Source organism: Sarcophilus harrisii, chromosome 2, assembly GCF_902635505.1.
Source record: "Sarcophilus harrisii chromosome 2, mSarHar1.11, whole genome shotgun sequence".
NCBI lineage: Eukaryota > Metazoa > Chordata > Mammalia > Dasyuromorphia > Dasyuridae > Sarcophilus > Sarcophilus harrisii.
The window spans coordinates 58,561,091-58,583,107 of NC_045427.1; the positions used below are offsets into that span (position 1 = coordinate 58,561,091).

At 40.8% G+C, this 22,017-nt stretch overlaps 1 protein-coding gene across 1 annotated transcript in view; it reads right to left on the reverse strand.

Annotated features, from left to right (window-relative positions):
• The window catches only part of CMTM3 (CKLF like MARVEL transmembrane domain containing 3), a 34,862-nt gene extending 20,137 nt beyond the window's left edge, over positions 1 to 14,725 (reverse strand). Inside the window, exon 1 of the mRNA XM_003758982.4 lies at positions 14,544 to 14,725. Within this exon, the coding sequence (XP_003759030.1) occupies positions 14,544 to 14,672 (129 nt within the window). The 5' untranslated portion in view covers positions 14,673 to 14,725. The remainder of the gene's footprint in view (positions 1 to 14,543) is intronic.
• Between the last annotated feature and the right edge of the window lie 7,292 nt (positions 14,726 to 22,017).

Sequence of the window (22,017 nt, forward strand, 5' to 3'; positions counted from 1 at the left end):
TGAAAAAGAAAAAAGGAAACCTCTGTTCCAAATATATGGAGTCAAGCAAAACAAATTCCTGCACTAGCTATATCCAAAAAACTCCATCTGTACGTCGTGTTCATGATCTCTCTATCAGGAGTCATTGTATCTCATAGTTGTTAGTCTTTACAATAGTATGGCCATTGTATAAATTGTTATGGTTTCACTTCTTTCATTCTGTATTGGTTCATCCAAGTCTTCCAAGTATTTCTGAAAGAATGTCCCCCATCATTTCTTAGAGTACAAAGAGTACTCTGTCGTTCATATGACGTTCATATGTCGTTCATATCAACATCATATGTTGATGGGCAGTTTACAATTCTTTGCCAAAGTAAGCAGAGTGGCCATGGGTAAGATAAATACTTGGATAGTTGGACAGACAGACAGATAGCCAGATAGATGAGTCTCTTTCTTTGATCTCTTTGAGGTAGTTTTCTACCTCAGGTATTGCTGTCTCAAAGGGTATTTCACAATTTATTAACTGGGTAAGCATACTTCCAAATTGTTTTTCTGAAAGGCTGGACCACTTCACAGATCCATTAAGTGAATTCATGTGCCTGTTTTCTCACAATGTGTCCAGCTTTTGTCATTCCAACCTGTATCAGCTTGATAACACCCCTGTCCAAGGCCCAATCCTTTATGTCCAGTGATCTTTAGTAGGATTGGTTCATGGTAGCCTCCCAGCCAGGTCAGGGTGGACTGAAAGTCCCAGAAGTAATGGTGATATAGGACACTGGTCTTATAGTCAAAAGACCTGAATATGAATCCTAGTTCCAACACATTCCATTGGTAATCCTATAGGACTGATGCTAGAAGAGTGCTTTGTAAACTTTAGCTTATATTATTATTCTTAACTTATATAAAGTCCTTCCCTCCATCAGGCTAGGAGACTATAAAACAGCTGTGACTTAGTAGGTAAATTTTTGAGAATTATGCACATATATTAAATGAGTTGCCTGAGGCCATATGATCAATGTCAAAGGTGAGCTTTGAAGCTAGGTCTTCCTAAATTCAAGGTATCCATTATAATATACTACCTCTCTCTATGTAAGTCTATAATAATTTCACATAGAAATAATGTTGATTTGTCTTATAATAATCTCTGGACAGTTTTGTTGTCTCCACTTAGACCTGAAAGTGTGGTCTAGTAAAAACTGGTACTGATCTTAGAGCCAAATGACCTGACTATCTGTAAGGTCATTTACTAGTCAAATATTTACTAGCTATAAGATGTGGGACAAATCATTAAACTTATCTAAGCATCAGTTTACTCTTTTGTAAAAAGAAGTGAATAATACTTGCAACTCCCTATTTCCCTCTTAGAGTTGTAGTGAAGAAAAAACCTCCTCAACTTTAAAGCATTAATGGTGGAAAAATCGAGTTATTAAATGAAAAGTGAGTTATTATTAGTGGTGGTAATGTCTAACATAATATGGCCTTATCTATGCTTTAATAATTGAAGGATTCAAGTTCCATCACTGAGAGTGTGCACTACTTAATACTAACATTTATCTGGTGCAAAGACAATGTATTTCACATATTATTATCACATATTATCATCATTGGGAAAACTTTTTCATTTTCCTTCTGGAAGTGCCTGATTCTGTGGGAAGAGGAGCAGGGAAAGAAAAAGAGAGGAAGGCCTTGAGCAGAATACGAAGAGATCATATAATGAAGGGGTTTGTACTAGGCAGTTAGGGAGTGTGGTGGATAGATTACTGAACCTGAAGTCAGGAAGACATGATCCTGGGCAACTCACTTCTGCTTGCCTAAGTTTCCTCATCTATAAAATGGGCACAATCATAGAATAACAATCCAGGGTTGTTATGAGAATCAGGTGAAATAATATTTGTAAAGCATTTTCTGACCCTTGAAACACAGGTTAGTTTTATTATTATTACTATTTTAGGTTGAAAATTGAATTTGAAGAAAAGAAATTTGATAACATTTGGGATTAAATTGAAGGTAATTTGAAGAACAATTTCTAGACCTAGATTTCCTAGGCCTAGGAAATGATTTTGATTCTCCCTCCGGTTTGTAAGAGAAGCAAAATCAAGGGGAATGAGCAGTCTATAAAAAGATTGTAGACAATTAGGCAATCTGGCAATAATTTTCACTTAATCAATGTTTATTGACTAACTGAAAAATTAAAGCAGAGAAGCAGATTGATGGAGTAGACTGAATAAAGAGGATCGGAGATGGGTGGAAGACTCAAGGGGAAGTGGATGTGACAGCTGTGGCTGGCTCCTGTGGTGGAGACAAGGAAAGGAATTTGAATAATGTTGTCAGGTTCTCTTGAAACGATCATAGACCATAACGAGTTTTCGCCAGAGGCCGAATGTTATGGTGTAAACAAGCGCTTACCAGTTCTTTCAAGAAACTAGGCTGAAAATCTCAACCAAAGAAATGTAAGGGAATCTATGCGGTGACTTCTCTGGAGATGCTGAGGTTTGCATCTTTTCTAACAACAACAACAGCAATGTTGTCTTCCAAAAGCCATTATCTATGTTGCAGGTGTTTCCCTGGAGGAGAAGGGAAAGGGACTTAACACCTCTCTCCATTCTAGGTTGTTTCCAAGACAGGGTTTCTACAGGTAACAGAAGCAAGGCTTCGTTGTGGGATGGGGAAGTGATCTAATGTGGAGAAGGGGAGAAAACCCTTTCTAGAATGATGGGGAATGGAGAAAGAGGAGGAAAAGGACATTTGTATAACTGGAGCTGAAATAGATTTGAGGTTTTTCTTAAAGAGGATATAATAGATGTTCTGAGAAGTAAGAAGCCACATGCCCTCCTAGGAATGTTGGAGGAGTCTTGGGAACTGTTGGTAAGTGATCATCCAGTTAGAAACACAGGAAGAAGGAAGGAGGAGGAGTCGTCATTGGTGATTCTCCGATCAGGGATACTGAGGTGGCTATTTGTTGTCCTAATAATCTATCTTTTTTTTTCTTAGGGTACAACGTAGCCAAGACATAACACAGAACTTTCCAAGATGACAATTCTCCCTTTCTGGTGATTTACATGGCACTTCCAGAAGGAAAATGAAAAAGTTTTCCCAATGATGATTAAGCTTTGGACAAGACCAGAGGGGCACAGCTTATGTTTTCCTCACTGTTGCCCACTGGGGGAAAGGGATGCAGGAGAGAAAAATCAGTTTGGGAAAAGCACAGCTGGTTAAAAATGTGGCATCTGAAAATGGGTTTGACAAATTCCCAGCCAGAGATGGACTATACTCAAACAAAGGCTGCTTCAAATGCATTTGCCAGGTATCTTGCAAATCTAATCAAAATAACTTTAAAGTAATAAGGGGGGAGAGGGAACAAGCATTTATTAATGTTATGTGCCAGGACTGCCTATGGGCATCCCAAAAGTTAGATACTGTAGATAGTAACCACAAAAAAGTAAGAAGAATAAATAGTTGAGAAACTTGAGAAATTCATAGGAAACAAGAAAGTAGCCACTAGTATCTATCTATCTATCTATTTATCTATCTATCTATCTGTCTGTCTGTCTAGATAAATATAGGTAGATAGATACTAGTGGCTACTTTCTTGTTATGTATGAACTTTCAGCATTTATATATAGATATTTAATATTAAATAAAATAAAAATTTTATTTTTATAAATAAAAAAATCAGAATAGTTAATTACTTCTTTACTTGCCTTTGTTATCATTTTATTCTTTCAAAGGTAAAAGAACTAACAAGAGGAAATTCAATTTCCTCTCCATCCTCCCCTCTGCCTTCTGGCTTCCTTCAAGAGTTAGCTCAAAAAAAAAAAAAAAAAAAGAGCTCAAATCCCAGCACCTGCAGGAGGCCTTTCCTGTCTCCTGCCACCTCCTGTCTCCTCCTCCTCTTCCTCTCCACCCTGCTAGTGTCTTCCTTTTAGATTACTTTCCATTAACAGTGTACTTATCATGTAAGTACAAGTATTTGTTGTGTCCCCCATTAGAATGTAAGCTCCTTGAGGGACTGTGTTTTTGGTTTTCTTTGCATAATTCCTGGCACATAATAAGTACTGTCAGTTGAGTGACTGACCAACAATTCTGGATCTGATTCTCACTAACAGAGAGGAAATGATTTTATGGATATAGATGATGGGAGCTTTGGAGGAAGCTGACCACTTCATCCGAGAGTTTGTGATAGAGAAGTTGAGGAAATCTGGGCATAGCTGACATGTCCCCTAGATTTTGACAAACAAGATTTCTAAAGGTTCAGAGGGAGGATAACTAGGATCCTGTGCTTCAGTGTACATCTAAATGTTTCAGGAAACATCAGCCCGAAAGCAATGAGAATGATATTCTGAAGAAGGGAAACTTTCAATGAGAAGGAAATATAGGATTTATCTGAAGAGATTGATATAAATAAACTCATCAACCAACCTAGATATTAAATAAAGAAAATGGAAGCAAAGTCTGGTTACAAAATGAATGTAAGAGTGTGACATGGCCCTGTAAAAGTCCTGTGAGGATTGCTAAAGCTCAGAATGAACTGAGGCTGGTGGTGAGAGAATCTAAGTACATTGCCAGCGTCACCAAGAATCTCTTAATTGCCAAATTTAATGGCTCTTTTTTAATTCTCATTTTTCTTGATCTTACAGCAGCCTCTTTGTCAATCACTCCTCTCCTCTTGGGCCTTTTCTTATCTTTCTGACTCCTCCTTTTCAGCCTCCTTAGCCAAATCATAATGTTCTGTTTTGGGCTGCCTTCTCTCTCTACACTCTCCCTCCAGATAACCCTAGTTCCTGGGAATGGGTTTAGTTAGCATTGCTATGCACATGACTACCAGATCAATGTATACCAACTCCAGTTGCAGTCTGGCATTTTGAATTGAATGTCCTCTAGACATCTCCAACTCAACGTGTCTAAAACAGAACTTATGATCCTTCCCCCCAAATCCACTCTTCCAAACTTCTCTGTTATTATTGAGAGTGCCACAATTCATCAAGTCACACAAGATCTTTGGGTCATTTTTGATTTCTCTCACCTCTATATACCCAATCTCTCCACCGACATCTTTTGGATATGCTTCCTTTCCTTCCACCCATATAGTCACCACACTAATAAGTTTTATCTTATTACATCTTGCCTAGACTTTTCAATAGGCTCTATTTTTTTTTCTGACACAATTCTCTCCTCATTCCGATCTGTCCTCACAGTCACAAAGTGCTTTTTCTAGAGTTCAGTTCTTTTCATGTCATTCCCCAGTGCAATCAACTATTCCATCTAAAATAAAAAAGGAACACAACCTGGACTTTTCCTACTTTTCCTGTTTCCTTATACACTGCTCCCTTTGTTCTCTGAAATCCAATCATCCTGATCTATTACTCCTCACAGTTTGCACCATTTTCTGTATTGCTTTTGCGTTCGATATCCCCTGCATCTGGAACACACTCCTTTTCCACCACCTTCTGGGATGCCTCTTTCTTTCAAGATTCAGCTCATGCACTAGGTTGAAGACATTCCTTTGCCCTCCATCTTTTCTTTGCCTTTCATTTCATGGTTACCACGTGTTAAATTTGTGTGTATCTTGTATAGACTCAAATATGTCCCTTCCATTAGAATGGAAGTTTCTTGGCCATATTTTCCCCCTCTAACATTTTATTTCATGATCCTACCATCTTCCAGTGTTTAATAATCTCTATGTAGTTGACTGTCAGATCTATTTATTCAGCTTTAACCTCTCTCGTGATCATCAGTTTTGCTTCATCAACTGATTATTGGACACATTGAACTGGATTTGCAGTGACATTTCAAAGTCATTAAGTCCAAAACAGAATTCATTATCTTTTTTTCTCCAAACCCTTCCTTCTTCCCAAATTCCCTATTACTATGGAGAGTACCTGAATCTTAGTCACTCAGGCTTAAAACATAAGGTATTATCTTTGAATCCCTATTCTCTTCCCTTCCAATGAGTTGCCAAGTCCTGTCATTTTTATTTTTGTAATATAACTCATATAAGCTTCCCTTTCTCCTCCAATACAACCATTACCCAAGTATTATTAGCCTTCATTGTCTCATGCCTATTTCAGTGGCCTGCTGGTTGGTCTCCTTGCCTCAATTTTTCATCCAGTCTAGTCCATCCTCTGTTCAGATGTTAAACTGATCAATATGATCATGTCACCCCTTTACTCAGTAAATTCCAAAGACCTCAGGATCACACATAAAGCCTTTCGTTTGACATATAAAGGTCTTCATCACCTGCCTACCTCCTGCCCTTTCTTTCTTATGCTTTGCTACTGCCCACGAACCTGACAATGCAGTGACTCTGGCCTCCTTGCTGTCCCTCACACAGGGACATCTCCTAACTTGGAGTCTTTTTGTTGACTGTCCAGAAGACTCCCCCTTCTTACCTCTGCCTCTTCCCTAACTTACTTCAAGACTCAGCTCAAATCCCACCTTCTGAGAAAGGTCTTGTGCATGACCCTCCTCCTGCCCCCTTCTTTCTGAGAGTCCATCCCACTCACACTGATATATATTTCTATGTGCAGTTGTTTGCATGCTGACTCTGCTTTAGAATGTGATGTCCTAGAGGCCAGGGACCGTGTTTTTGTTTATATCTTTGTATTCCCAGTATTCAGGACTGCCCTGTGGCCATCTCCACTCATCTTCCTCTATATCTGGTTACTGGACACAGATGGCTCTGGAGGGAAAAGTGAGGCAGCCTCCTTTCCTCCCTCATTTAAATCCAATTTACTTACATGTCATAGCATCACTTCCCTGATGTCATGGTTTTCTTCGAAAATGAAGGACAAACAACAGCAACAAAACAATAAGTGCTTGTGGATTGAGAACAGACTGTTTAGTTTTGTTGACATTGTATTAGGAGGCAGCTGGTGGCTCAGTGGGCAGAGTGCTGGGCTTGGTGTCAGGAAGACCCTAGTTCAAATACTCAGTCACTTACTAGCTTTGTCACCCTGAGCAAGTCACTCAATCTCTGCCTCAGCTTCCTTAACTGTAAAACAAGGAGAACAACCACATCTACTTCTCAGGGTTGCTGTGACGATCAAAGGAGATTATATTTGTAAAAAGTACTTAGCCCAGTGCCTGGCACATAGTAGGTGCTTATTTCCTTCCCCTTCCTCCCTTGTATCTCTAGCATTTTGCATAGTATCTGTCACATAGTAGGTACAAAATGATGATTAACTGCTGGGCCTGTACTTTAAGTCTTTTCCAGTTTGGTAGGACCTATCAGAAGTTGAAGGTAGGTAAGTGATATAGTGGATAGAGTGCCAGGCCTGGAGTCAGGAAGATCTGAGTTCAAATGTGGCTTCTAATATTTGTTAGCTATGTGACTCTGGGCAGGTCACATAATCCTGTCTGCCTGAATTTCCTCATCTGTAAAACGAGCTGGAGAAGAAAATAACAAACTACTTCTTTACCTTTGCCAAGAAGACCCCAAAGGGGGTCATGAAGAGTCCCATGGGGTCATATGACAAACAACTGAATGACAAAAAGAATATTGTGAGTGGCTAAGAGTAACTGGGCTTGATCGTCCCTCTGATGGGCTGGCCATCCCTGAGATACCTGTGACATCATCTTTGGGAAAGAGTTTAGCAGCACTAGTGCTATTTAAGAACTGTTCTGGCAAAGTCTGAGTCTGCTTTCCCTAGAAATCAAGGTGGGGTGGGGCAACATGTCCTTCCAAGGACTTGGGAGCAAATATTTATTGCTTAATTTTTGCTATAACTTTAAACATAGATTTCTAAAAGTTAATTGATTTTAAATGGAACTGTAGCATTAGTCAGTGTGTGTGTGTGTGTGTGTGTGTGTGTGTGTGTGTGTAATAGAGTGGAACTGCTTTAATTTCCAGTCCCATGCACTGTTGTTGTTCTTCCTTTAGCTTTTGAAGAAAACCAATGACATCATGGATGCCCATATGAATGATATCATTGGATCATAAAATTAAGAACCGGGAGAAACTTTAAGGATCATTTAGTCCTGCCCTTTCATTTTATTAATGAGAAAATTGAGGTCCATTGTAGGAGCTATGACTCACCCAAAGTAATGCAGAGAATACTGACATTTAAAACCAGGCCTCCTTATTCCCCCCATACCATGCTAGCTACACCCACATGCTCTGGGAAGCTGTTCCCTGAAGAATTTTCTAAGTTGACCTGGTTGGGAGGAGCAGCTTGCTGTCAGTCACTGTGATGCTTTTAACATAAAAAAGGGTTCCAAAGGGACAGAGGGGAGGATGAGATGATTATTGGTTGGTGACAGTGGCAAAAAACCCAAAATTCTAAGTAGGACATTTTTTTTTAAAGAAAAAGATAATGGCTAATAGGAAGAAGGAAGTAAACAATGGCAGATTGTGGTCTCAAGGCCAGGGAGAAAGACAAATTGAGGAATAGAAGCTGTGGATGGGGAAGGGCTGTGACTAAGTTCCTTCAGTAGAGAAACGATGATGTCATTGACCGGGGTTGGGGGGGGGGTCAGTGCTGCTCAGGCAGCAGGCCTGAGTACTAGCTTTGTTTCCCAAGACGGATTTTATCAACCTTACAGCTCCCCTCCCTTCACCTCCCTGTGGACAGAGCGGCGATTCCCAGCCAGCCAGACTCAGGAAGAAATTGTAGACTAGTACCATAGCTTTCTCATTTTGACTTTGCAGGATAAGTTATTGAAGGAGGCCCTATTGTTAGAATGATTTAAGGTTTGTGATGCTTTCTTTACTATGGGTGGCCCTATGACTTAGGTCATGTAGGAGTTATTTCCATTTTCCAGAGGAGGAAGATAAAGCTCAAGAGTGTGAAATGAATCGCTTAAGATCACACAGTCAGGATTCTCTAATCCAGATTTCTGGACCCCAAATCCAACAATCTTTCCATTCCACTGTGATGAGACCATAGACCCAAATGGGGACAATAGTCTGATCTCTGATTGGTATGAAGCCAATCAGAATCTCAAATGACCTTCCCTCCCCATCTCAGTCAAGTTCCATCATTTTCCACTAGGCTAGCCTGCAGAAAAACTGGAATCAAAAATTAAGGAGTACAGAGGACTCCAAATCTGCCCTGTTCTCTCCCCCTTCCTTGCCTTTGCTCACAGTGTTCCTTATGCCTATTGTATTCTACCTTCCTTTTCTTCATATAGTCTTTAATTACACATCTTAAATATTCCATACCTTCTCTTCTCTCCTCAAGCCTCCCATAACACTCATACTCATAACTCCCTCACCTCATATTTTCACTAGAAAATGAGGCTATTCATGTCTCTACATATTATTCTTCTCCACATCTTATACATCTTGATATTAGTACCACCATTCCCCATTGTCTATTCCTTTACTTCAGTCTTTTATACCCTTATCTTATCTTCAGTCTTTTCTGAGTCCTGAACCCATTTGATGGAATCTCTGTACCTTTTTGCAATACTATTTTTAAATATTATATATTGTAATATCATATATTTTATTAACACTATTATTAATATATATAATGTTTATTAAAGTATATAAAATTGAAAAAGAAGCCAATTTTGCTGAAATGCTGTGATTAAAAGATTATTCATTTTTAAAAACACAAGTTCCTGTATTTTAGGTTAAGAAACCCAGCATTCTATGTGTACTCTGGATCCCATTACCTCTCATCATTTCCAACCTCTAGCAGTTTGGCTTCCAGTCTTATTCCCTCTCTCTAATCTATTTCTCTTCTCCTCGAAGTCCATTAATGCTTACAAATATGCCCATCCTTTCCCTTTCCCTTAAGAAATCCACACTAGATTCTAATATCTTCTTATTCGATAGTTTCCCTTCCTTTCTCAACCACATTCATAGAAAAAGTTGTCTACCATCGTTGCATTCCTCTCTCCTCTTTCTCTTCAGAGCTCTGTCATCTGGCTTCATTCACTCATTTAAAGCAACTTTTCAAAGATAGCAATAATTTCTCTCTCATTGCCAAAACTTCTGACCTTTTCTCAATCCTTATCTTTTCCACCCTCTCTGAAGCCTTCAACACTGCTGACACTCCTCTCTGGATACTCTTTCCTCAACTAGATTTTTACGACACAGCTCTCTTTCTGAGCTCTTTGCCAATCTGTCCGAATGGTCCTTCTAATCTCCATTGCAGCATAGTCTTCGGTATCCCCCCAACCCATGGCTGTACCTGGTCCAAGTTCTGTCCTGGGCTCTCTCCCTTCCTATCTCTATACTTTCAGTCTTGGCGACAGGTATATCAGCTCTCATGAGTTTCATTCCCATAGTTTTTCAGGTGATGTCCAGATCTTGATATCCAACTCTAGTTTTCCTCCTGAACTCTATTTCCATCTACTGAATATTTTGAACTGAATGTCTCTTAGGCATCTCAAATTCAATACATCCAAGAGAGAACTTCGGAACTTCCCTATTTCTGTTGAGGGCACCTCTACCTTTGTAATCAATCACCTTGGTTCAAAACTCCCATCACTTCTGACTTTTCCCTTCCACATCTCTGGACAATGGCCAAGTCTTGGTGATTTTCACTTCCACGAGATCTCCCAAGTCTGTTGCCTCCTTACAACTGCCATCCCAGTTCAGGCTCTATTATTTCTCATCTGGACTATTAGCCTCCTAATTGGTTCCTTTTTATGCATTTTTTCCCTCACACCAGTCCATCTTCTACAAAACTGCCACAGTAAATTTCTGAATTCACTCCACTTCTCAATAAACTCTGATGACTCCCACTTACCTATAGAAGCAGATAAAAGGTCCTCTGGTAAGTATTTAAAACACTTCACAGCCTTGTTCCAACCTAACTTTTCAGTCTTATTACACATTACTCTCCTCTAAGAATTCAAAGGTTCTGCCAAACTGGTCTTGCTATTCTTTTCCATGATGCTTTATCTTCTAGCTCGACTTGCCTTTGCACAGACTATTGAATTTACCCTCTTCTCACTTCTCCTTAGAATTCCTGGTTTTCTTCAAGATTCAGTCTTTCACCTTTCCTGCACACCTCTTCCTTCCTAACCTCCTCCTCATTAAAGTTTATATCTGGTTTTGATAATGTTTTATATTTCTTTCTAGATGTGTATTTTGTCTTCCCATAGACAAATATGGGAGCAGGGACTGTTTCATTTCTGCTTTTATATCCCTAGGGTCCTATAGCAGGTAATTAGCAAGTGTTGATTGAATAATGAGTGACACCTTTTCCTGTCCTTATGCTATTGATGTTTTCGTTTTCAGAGCTCACATGGGACTCCATTTTGCATCATTTTAAGTGTACTTATGTATGACTAATTACAGGTACCTTTTAGTTACTTTCCCCACTATTAGAATGTCTTCTTTAAATTTTACAAATACTCCAGCAGCCAGAACATATTAGATACTTTAAAAATGATTTTTGAGCTAAATTCACTCTGGCTTCATATAGATTGCATTAGTGGAAGAAAAAAATTTGGCTCCACTGTAGGGAAAGTTTGAACTGTGGTTCTTTGGTATGAACTACAGCCAGATGTTGAAACCCACCCAGCCCTTGTCCTGGGCAGATGTGGAAAAAGATCATTGGGTTTGGAGTCAGAAAACCTGGACTGTATCCCAACACTGCTGCCACCTAGAAGGATGACCTTAGGTCACTCATTTAACTTTTTTGCACCTCAGTTTCCCCATCTACAAGATGAAAATGATAATACTTATGCAGAAAGTGGGGATTCAATAAGAAATGTTTGGAAGGTGCTCTGTACCCTTGACCAATTTAGCCCCCTCCCACTTCACCTCAACTCACAAGGAGAAAACTGAGTTCCAATGATGGAGGCGACCCTCTCACAGGAGTCCAGGCAGGGCTAAGTGCAGATCTGAACCCAGATTTGCCATTCTCAGCTAAAGTTCTTTGCTCCGTACCACAGTTCCTCTCTGATAGTCATAGAATGACAGGCAGTTGTCCCATAAAGGAAACAGTTGCCTTAGCATTTCTGCTTTTCCTCCATAGGGATTGTGGGACATGTGCTGCCTTCTAAAGGGGGTGGGGAAGGGGTGGCTCTAGCAGGCGGAGAAGTATAGTGGCTTATGGTGACTTCACTGAACAAAAACCAGATGTGTTAAGGAGGAGAAATTTGGCAGCAGTTCTTCTTTCAAAGCCCTGGGAGAGGAGGGAGGAAGGGAGGAGGGATGTGAGCCCACATTTCACCTTTATGGAACTAGGCTGTGTGTGTGTGTGTGTGTGTGTGTGTGTGTGTGTGTGTGTGACAGGGGAGGGAAGGGTAAGCAAGGAGAAAGCCTGGCAAGGGATGGAACTAACAAGAAGGAAAGTGGCAAAGGGGTGGGTAGCAGGAGGGGAGGATGGCAAAGGGGGGAGGGTAATAAAGGGGGAGACAAGGAGGAAAGTGGCAAAAGAGTATGTAGCAAGAGGGAAGGTGGCAGGAGGGAGGAGGGGAGTGCTCATTTGACATTACAGGAAATATAATCTTAAATGCCTGAAAGGGCACAATCTAGTCATTTCTGAAGTGTGGATGGATAGGATCTGGTGATAAAGTTAAATTGTGTACAGCAGCAAAGAAGAGCCTTGCCCTTTATCAATTGCAAAAGACTTCATCAGGTACAGCTGGAACATCAAAGGCATGGAGCTAAGTCTAGGAAGTAGAGGAACAATATAACTGGAAGGACTGGGGAGGACCACAGCTTCAGAAGTCGTGGGCAAAAGAGGGGTTCTCTGCTAAAGGGGTTACCCTTTTAGAAAATTAGTCATAAATTTTCAGGTGTGGAAGAGATCTTTGAGAGAATTGAGTCCAAAGCCCCTGTTTTTACAGATGAAAAAATAATCCCCAAATTACTCCACAAAGTAGAACAAGACAGTGATTTAAACCCAAGTCACCTTGTCTAAAACCAGTATTCTTTCTACTGCAGATCCTCTTTCTTGGCCAGAGGAGTCCAAAAGTCGGATGGTCTGCCTTCGAAGATGGTTAAGTTCTTACTATCTTTAGTAAGATTATTAGACAGAATCTTTATTATTAGGGATGCTATCCATGAGATTTCTGTTCAGAGATTGAACTAAATGCCCTCATGTCCTTGAAATTTTAGGATTCTATGAAAACATAAGGATAGAAGTAGAGACTGGACCTATGATTTCCTGGTGAAAGAAACTCCTGGATGACATCACTCACTCCACTAGTGCAGGTCAGCATCTTCTCAGAAATTTAGGAATTTAGAGAATTGCCTAGATCTCTGAGAGGTCAAGTGAGAGTCACACAGCAAAAATGTTCAAAGGTGGTATTTAAATCCTGATTTTCCTGGGGGTGAAGCCAACTTTCTCACCAGTGCTGCACAATGCCTCTTGTGAAAATGATTTTCTGGGAGGATTGGGACAGATCTTTTGGAGGCAGTGTCGTGGTTACTAGAGTCGCTTTTTTTTTTTCCTTTTGAAGCTATCAGGCTTAAGTGACTTGCTCAGTCACATAGCTAGTAAGTATCTGAGGCCACATTTGAGTTCAGGTCCTTCTGATTGCAAGGCCAGTGCTCTCTCCACTATGCTATCTTGCTACCCCCTAAGATCACCTTTAAGATTGATTAAAAAGAGAACAAGCAGGTCCCTCCCAAGCACAGACTTTTTTTGACAAATGAGTAGAAGCTAGGAATGAGGATTGGGCTATGTTCGACTTTGCAGTTTACACTCATGAAATGTCATACCTGAGAGAGATTTTTGATCCCCACTCTGATCCAGCGCAGGGTCTCAAACCAGAGAGGCTGCTATTGACAAAAGACTACCTTCTCTCAGTCTTTACCTTTCACTCTCCCCATTCTATCCCGGATTTATTTCACAAAGGGAGTAGACATCAGACATATATTTCTGTCTTATGCAGGAAATCTTCAGTCTCCTAGGGTCAATGTGAATGGGGAGAGTTACTTGGATCAGATCTCTAGGAACACTATAATATTGGCTTCCCCCAGACCTCCAGCCCTAAGGCCATTGGATGCATTTTTCCGGTCCTAGTTCAGGATGCTACTGGCATCTATAAAAGAGTAGGTTCAGCCATGGACAGTTAATGGCTGATGACCTGTCGCAGAACCATTCTAAAAGCTGAGACCTGAATTCTAGCCCTACCTTGGCTACCAATGCGACTATCTTCTTTCTAAGGAGAGTATCTTATGTTCTAAGGATCCTCCCAGCTCTAGCACTCTAGGGACCAAAGTTCCTAACCAACACTGACAGTCTATGTTCTCCGACGGGTAGAAGTTCTGAAGGTCCAGGAGCTGCCAGACCCGGACTTCCCCAGCACTTTGGAGCCCTGATGTCAGTTGCCAGACTTTGAGCAGAAGTCCGGGATCTGGCCGCCAGTGTGGATCAGCCCCAGACTTGCCAGGCTGGCCTGTGGATTCTAGGGATGCATCCGAACCCCAGCCCCCTGAGCTCCCGGCTAACCGCCTCCCCGCTCCCGGTCTCCGAACCCCGGTGTGGGTTCATTCAGGTCATCCCGGCCGGGTGCGGGACTCGGGATGGGGCGAGGTAGGCGCGGCTGCTCTGGCGCTGTGCCAGACTCACCAGAGTGTCTCTGTTCAGGTCCTGTGTGGGAGGCCCCAGAACCCCTCTGGGGTGCGGGGTGGGGAGCGCCTCCTTACTTACCGATTCTCCCAGCAGAAGCCGGCCCTTACGGGAGCACAAGAACTCCCGCGTAGGGAGCAGAGCTCTCAGGCTCTGGGTTTGGGGGCCATCCGGGGCGCCGGCGGGCTCGGGGTCGGCTGGGGGCCACATGGAAGCTGCAGGATTGGGAGCCCTCTCTCCTTCTCGTCCCCCTTACCCTTCTTTCTTTGAGGGAAACGGAAATCATGACACTGCGGAAACGCGAGGAGGAGGGAGGGGGGGAGAAAAGCGAGAAGGGAGAGAGATCTAAGAGTTCCACTACAAGTGGGAGGAGAGCCCTCAGGGGCCGAGGCTCCCGCCCTCTTCCCAGACCCCCATCCCCACTCGTCCTCCCCTCTTCTCTCCCGACCGCCGTCTCTTTTGGCTCCTTTAATCTTCAATGGACTGTTAGGTTGAGGGACTGCTCTGTCTGTCTGGCTCGGTCTTTGTCTCCTTGTCTTTTCTCTCCGCTTCTCTGTGTAGGTTTGTCTGTCTGTCTCTATTTCTCTGTGTGTCTGTCTCTTGTTCCTCTTCGTGTGTGTTTCTCTGTGTCTCTCTCTGTCTCTATCTTTGTGTGTGCGTCTCTGTGTGTCTGTGTCTGTCTCTGGGTGTCTGTCTCTATCTCTCTCCCTGTCTCTTTCTATCTCTGTGTATGTCTGTCTCTGTCTTTCTGTCTCTGATACTGTCTCTGATAGTATCTGTGTCTGATACTGTTTCTCTGTGTGTCTGTTTCTGTCTTGTCCCTCTTTGTATGTGTTTCTCTGTGTCTGTCTGTATCTCTGTGTGTCTGTCTCTGTCTGTGTTTCTCTGTGTCTGTCTCTGTCTTGTTCCTCTTTGTGTTTCTCTGTGTCTATCTGTATCTCTGTGTGTCTGTCTCTGTCTTTGTGTGTTTCTCTGTGTCTGTCTCTCTGCCTCTGTCTCTATCTCTCTCCCTGTCTCTTTCTATCTCTCTGTGTGTGTCCATCTCTGTGTGTCTGTCTCTGATACTGTCTCTGTCTCTGTCTCTTTCGATGTGTTTCTCTGTGGGTTTGACTCTGTGTGTGTGTCTCTGTCTCTCTGTGTTTCTCTGTGTCTGTATGTGTTTGTCTCTCTCTCTGTCTCTGTTTGTCTTCCCCCCCCTTCGGGGATATCTCTCCCACCTGTCCTCTCCTCTGGGACACCCTCACCTTGCAATAAGCTCCCATTTATCACCTATAACTTTTACTCTGTGCCTTCATCTTGTACCCTGCTCACACCCTTCATTCTGTTGGCAGATGAACTTTATGTATATATCTGGTCATGTTATTCCTTTGCTGAGTGACTTCCTGTTACCTACCCAGGAAAATTCAAACTCTTACATTATTCTACTTGTAAGGATTACTAAAGCCTAGGATTTAAAGTCAACAGACATAGTTTTAAATTCTGACTTTGCTACTTACTATCTGTGTAGCCTGAGGGCAAGTCACTTCCCAGCTATAAATCTCATTTTTCTCATCTGAAAAATATATAAATGCTTTCCAACTCTAAATCCAACCATCCTATGATCTTATAATTTCACATATTCTCCATCCATCCTCCCCAAAGCTTATCCAATGCTTTCTAACTTCATTGTCTTTATGCATGACCCTTCTCTACCTGTCTGCTGGCCAAATTCCTACCCATCTTTTAAAACTTATAGCCCACCCAAGCCAATAGAGCATCACATCCTCAGAGTTTGATCCTATCCTTAGGTGGTCAATGATCATTTATTAAGTGCCTACTATGTGTCAGGTAGTATCCAGGTTAGGGCCAAAAAGATAGGAGAAAAAGTACTCCCTTTCTTCAAAGAGTTTATATCCTTTTTTTTTTTTTTTTAAATTATACTAATGCAATGATATTGAATGTTTTTTGTTCTATGTGTTCTTTCAACAATAAAAATATGGTGACTCTTCCCCCTGCCTGGAGTAATTTAATATATATTTATAAAGAACCTCATCCCCCTGCAAGCTCACTTCAGCCTTAGGAATCAACTCATCAATCCCCTCTGCTCCAGGGACCCCTCTAAATAAAGGATTACTCAATCCTTTGGCAAAGTGGACAGCTTTTGCCAAAACTTCTGTTTAAGGAGGTTGCCTAGTCATCTCTTTATTTTCTAGTTGGTTGCACTCCTTTCTGCTTCTTCCTCATTCTCTTTTACTCTGTACCATTTTTTCCCCCTCTTCACTCTTTTAAAGCTTCTGTGTATGTGTTGTTGTCTCCTCCATTTGATTATAAGTTCTTTGAGAGCAGATGTCTTTTTTGTGTGTATTTGTGCCCCCAGCACTTAGCACAATGTCTGCCATATAGTATATGCTTAATTAATACATATTGACTGATTGGCCCCTAATATTCAAGATTTTTTTAAAGCTTATTTTTTGTTTATCTCATTTTAGTATTCATCAAGTGTTCATAATAACAATAATAAGTTGTACCCATGAAAGAGCCAAATTAAAATTTACATTATAGAATTATAAAACACGTGTATACTTGTCACCAAGGAAAAATATATTTGCTATTTTTGTTTTTCTTCCTGGGTTATTTTTACCTTCTGAATCCAATTCTCCCTGTACAACAAGAAAACTGGTTCTGCACACATACATTGTATCTAGGATATACTACGATATATTCAACATATATAGGACTGCTTGCCATCTAGGGGAGGGGGTGAAGGGTGGGAGGGGAAAAATCGGAACAGAAGTGAGTGCAAGAGATAATGTTGTAAAAAAATTACCCTGGCATGGGTTCTGTCAATAAAAAGTTATTATAATAAAATAAATAAATAAATATTAAAAATATATATTTGCTATATACTTGAACAATTATGTACTACTTAAGGTGCTCTTCAAGGATTTTTAGATCAAGTCTCTTGAATCATTGTTGAAAACCCCAAACCACTAACTAGAAACTACTGTGCTAATGTAACAACAAAGTTGAGTTTCTTAGAACAACAGAAAAAAAAGGAGGATAGAGGTAGGGCATAATTGCTTCTTCATCTTACCTGAAAGATAACTGAGTCTTGTGGATTCATTCAACAGCTATTAAGTGGCTATTTTTATATGAGGTACAACAATAAGTAAAATAGAATCCTTGGCCTCAAGTAGTTTAGTAAGGTAAGGCTAATGGATATATAATAACTATAATACCAAAAAACGTGATAAATGAAAAGAAAATTATTAGCAAAGTACTGAATTCAGATGAGACAGTAATACTTCCCGGAGGGGAAGGGGGATCAGAAAGGCTTCCTGGAAGAGTAGATGGTATTTGAGATAGACCTTAAAAGATGAAGAATTTTGACAGATAAAGATGAGGTAGGTGTGGAGTTTTAAAGCACAGGGCTTCAATTTTCAACTTTTCCAGGGTAGGGAAGAGAAAGACTTTTATAATCATCCATAAAATTTATCTTAGAAACAAATTCTTTTTCCCATCCTATCTCCAAACCCCCAGTTCATCTTCACTCTGGATGAATGGAAATGTCCAGTTAAAATGAGATACACAGGGCCCGATAAGGTAGATGGATCTGAGAAAGGGGAATTCCTTGTTGGACTTATGAAAATTGAGCTGACCCCATTTCTTTGTAAATCAACACACTCTCCTAACTAGGCTTATTTTCAGATGGAGATGAAAGGGGCTGTCTCTCTCAGATTCAGCTCTATATTCTTACTGAATATCAGCTTTTCCATACTGTGACTAAGCAAACTTCCTTTTGTGTTTGTGTCTTACTTCTTTCTAATTCAGAACCAGAACCTGGTTCTGACTCAAGTCTGGTCCACAACAACTTCCTTTTATGTCTTCTATCATCCACTCAACAGTCAACAAGTATTTAATAAGCATCTACTATATTCCAGGACCTGGCACATAGTAGGTATTTGATAAATACTTGTTGATTCAATATTAACTTTGTGCAAAGTATTAGCAATATAAAAATGAAACCGAAACATTTTCTGTGTTTAAGAAGCTCATATTTGCTCAAGGAAGGCAGCATGAGCATAACAGGACTTAAGAACTGCCCATGGGGAACCACATAGAAACTTGATCATTCTCTAATTGACATAACTATACCTGCTTCTGGATAGGTATAACTACCAGTAGGTTGATTATTTAGTTGCTGGACCAGAAAAAAAAAAACTGATGAAAAATCTGGATTGCCTTTTGCTCTCCAGAAAGGAAAATGGAATTTCCGCCAGGAGTGGAAAAGGAGGCCCTTTCTCTACCCCAGCCTGATGATGAAGGGGCCATCATTCTCTATGTGGGATGGGGACTCCATTAGCCAGACTGATGCTGGGAATCCTGCTGGTCTTTGCTGGTCTGATTTGATTGTTTCTATAGCATTGATTTCTTGAGCCCTAAAAAATCCTCAGAGCAGAAAATCACAGGGCCATGCAGCAACTTGGAGAGACTCTTGTCTTCATCAGAGAGAAAGTAAGACTTCTGGAGAGAAAAACCTGCTTGAAGTCTGATCGGATTATGCTGGGTAGAGGTTAGATGTAAAATAGTTAATTGGAAATCTTGTAAAGATTTCAAACCAAAGGGATTTGAATATTATGCTCACAACTGATTGGAAAAATGAGAAGTTCTGGATTATGTTCAAGTCATTTTGTGATTCTTTACTACTTTGAGTTTTGTTTTCTGTGTGGGAGTGAACTCTTTTGTTCTATAACTGATTCATATTTGTACATTGGCTACTTCCCTCTCCTTCCCTCTCCACCTCTTGCTAGGGAGAACTCTAAACTTTGAGACTATTTATATACATGGCACTTTTCCTTGGCAATCTGAGGCAGGGAGTGAAATGAAGCATGAGGGAGCTTAATTCCCCTATTAGGAAGACAGTAAACTCTAGACCATTGCAATATTCCAGGGAAGGGGTAATAAAAGTCTGAACTGGGACAGCAGATCTGGACAAACCATGATAGATTTGTGGAGGATAAACCACAATGGCATCGGGTGGCACAGGTCACGAGCACTGTGATCTCAGCCAAGTCTGCTACTCTCTGCTAAATATGAATATACAAAATCAATATCATTTTGGCAGAAGGGGAAGAATGGGGGAAAATAGAACTTGAGGAGCTCAGAAAAGCTTTCTTGGAGGTAGTGTTTGTACTCATCTGTGAAGGAATCTGGGGATTCTTGGAGGCAGACAGTAATGAATTCTAGACATAGTGAACAGACTAGGCAAAAGCATAGAAATGGGAAACAGAATACCATGTGTAATGAATGATAAGAAGGTCATTTATCTGAACTATAGCATTCATGAAGAGGAGTAACTTATAATAAAGAGGAATAATTTCCAATAAATATAATACATATTAAATCTTTATTATAATAAAATGATAAGTTGGATCCAGGTTGTAAAGAGCTTTAAATGTCAAATACTGGCTTTTTATTTGTGGGTAATAGGGAGCTAGTGGAGTTTAATGAGTAGTGGAGTGACACAGACTTATGATTTTGGAATATCACTTTGGCAGCTATGTGGAAGATGGATTGGAACAAGGAGGCAGGGAGATAAATTAGGAGGCTACTGCCGTAGTCTTGGTGAGAAGTGGTGAGAGTCTGGTATGGTAAACATGAGTAGAAAGATGTGATGGGAGTAAAATCAAGGAGACTGGGATTATGTTAAATGCGGAGTTGGGAATAACTCTGAGGTTGCCAATATGGGTGACTGGAAGGAAAATGATGCCCTCCACAAAAATAGGGAAGTTCAGAAATTAGAATGAAAAGATAGATATTCTGTGTTGGCCATGTTAAGCTGAGATGCCTATTGGGACAATTGAATGGAAATGACCAATACGCAAATGCTGAATATGTAGATTGGGGATCCATAAACAGAAATGATCCTTAAACCTATGCTAGTTGATGAGGTCAACAAGATAAAGTGCAGAGAGAAGAAGATCCAGAACAGAGAATTGGAATACATTCACAAGGGGTATAAGAAAGATATTGATTTGACAAAGAAGCATGAGAAGTCAAGCAAAGTAAGTGAAAAATCAAGAGAGCACCATCATGAAAATTCAGAGAGAAGGGATTGTCTTAATAGGAGGGGGGAGATAACTATCAAATAATGCAAGGAGTTTGAGGATGAAGACCAAAAAATAAAATAATTCCTGTCTGTAACGACTGTGCCAGCACCCAGGATACTTCAGAATCAGCCGGAGTCAGGATAAGGAAAAGTCCGTCTTTATTCTTGATCTTTAGGGGTAAGAGTGAAGGGGATGGAAGAGAATCTCTGCGACCACCTTCTCCCTCATCTACTGCCGAGAGTGTGTCCCTGGCTAGCTTTTCTCCACCTCCTAGTCCCTCCTACAATCCTCTATACACCAATCATTGAGCCAGTACGGATAGTGGAAAGGACTATTTTCCAAGCATATGCCCACAGAGTATTGTCCAATCAGTAGTTAGCCTCAAGCGCTCCGCAGTTCCTATCTCAGTGCATAGTTCCAGCCCTCTACATCTCCTGCTTTTTTTGTTTTAAAACACAGGTGGTCATGCCATCCCTGACTTCTCAGGGAGGTGAGAGCCCCCAAAAGGAGGTGATCATGCCCTCCTTGACTTCTCAGGAAAAGAGGTGAAAACACCAAAAAGGAGGTGATCACGACCCCCCTGACTTCTCAGGGAAGGAAGGTGAAAGCACTAAAAAGGAGATGATCACACCCTCCCTGACATCTCAGGAAGGGAGATGAAAAGCACCAAAGGGAAGTGGGGGTTGCTAGCGGGTTTCTGCGCTGAAGGGTCTTATTATGCACAAACCCATCAGCATGGGAGGTATCACAAGCACATAGCAATAACGCACAGGCTATTAGTGATGACTTTCCCCTCATTCAGTGCAGGCTCGATGTGGTGCAACAGACATGAATTGTACATGCAAGTAGTGATATAACAAACAATATAAATCAATATGGTATTATAAAAGATTTCCAGAAGTCCTAGAAGGAAGATATGTAAACAACAGTCACACATACACCTTCTTTAGCAGCCAAGAAATAGTCCAAAACCAATCTATTGTCCATTACTTCATGTGTCAGGGAATCCAATGATCCCCGCAAGTTTTTGAAGTCCTGCAACAAGTCTTTTTATGTGTTAGGGAATCCAATGATTGCTGCAAATTTTGAAGTCCTGCAACTGTCTTTTTATATGTTAGAGAATCCAATGATCCCCATAAGTTTTTGAAGTCCTGCAACAGTCTTTTCATGTCTTAGGGGAATCCAATGATTCCTGCAGATTTTGAGGTCCTGCAACAGTCTTATCATTTCTCAGAAAATCCAATGATGAAGTCCTACAACAGTCTTATCATATCTCAGAGAATCCAATGATTCCTGAGGGTTTTGAAGTCTGACAACAATCTTATCATGTCTCAGAGAATCCAATGATTCCTGAGAGTTTTCAAGTCCTACAACAATTTTATCATGTCTCAGAGAATCCAATGATTCCTGAGGGTTTTGAAGTCCAACAATCTTTGATGTCCATGAGTCAAATGCCATAACTGCCA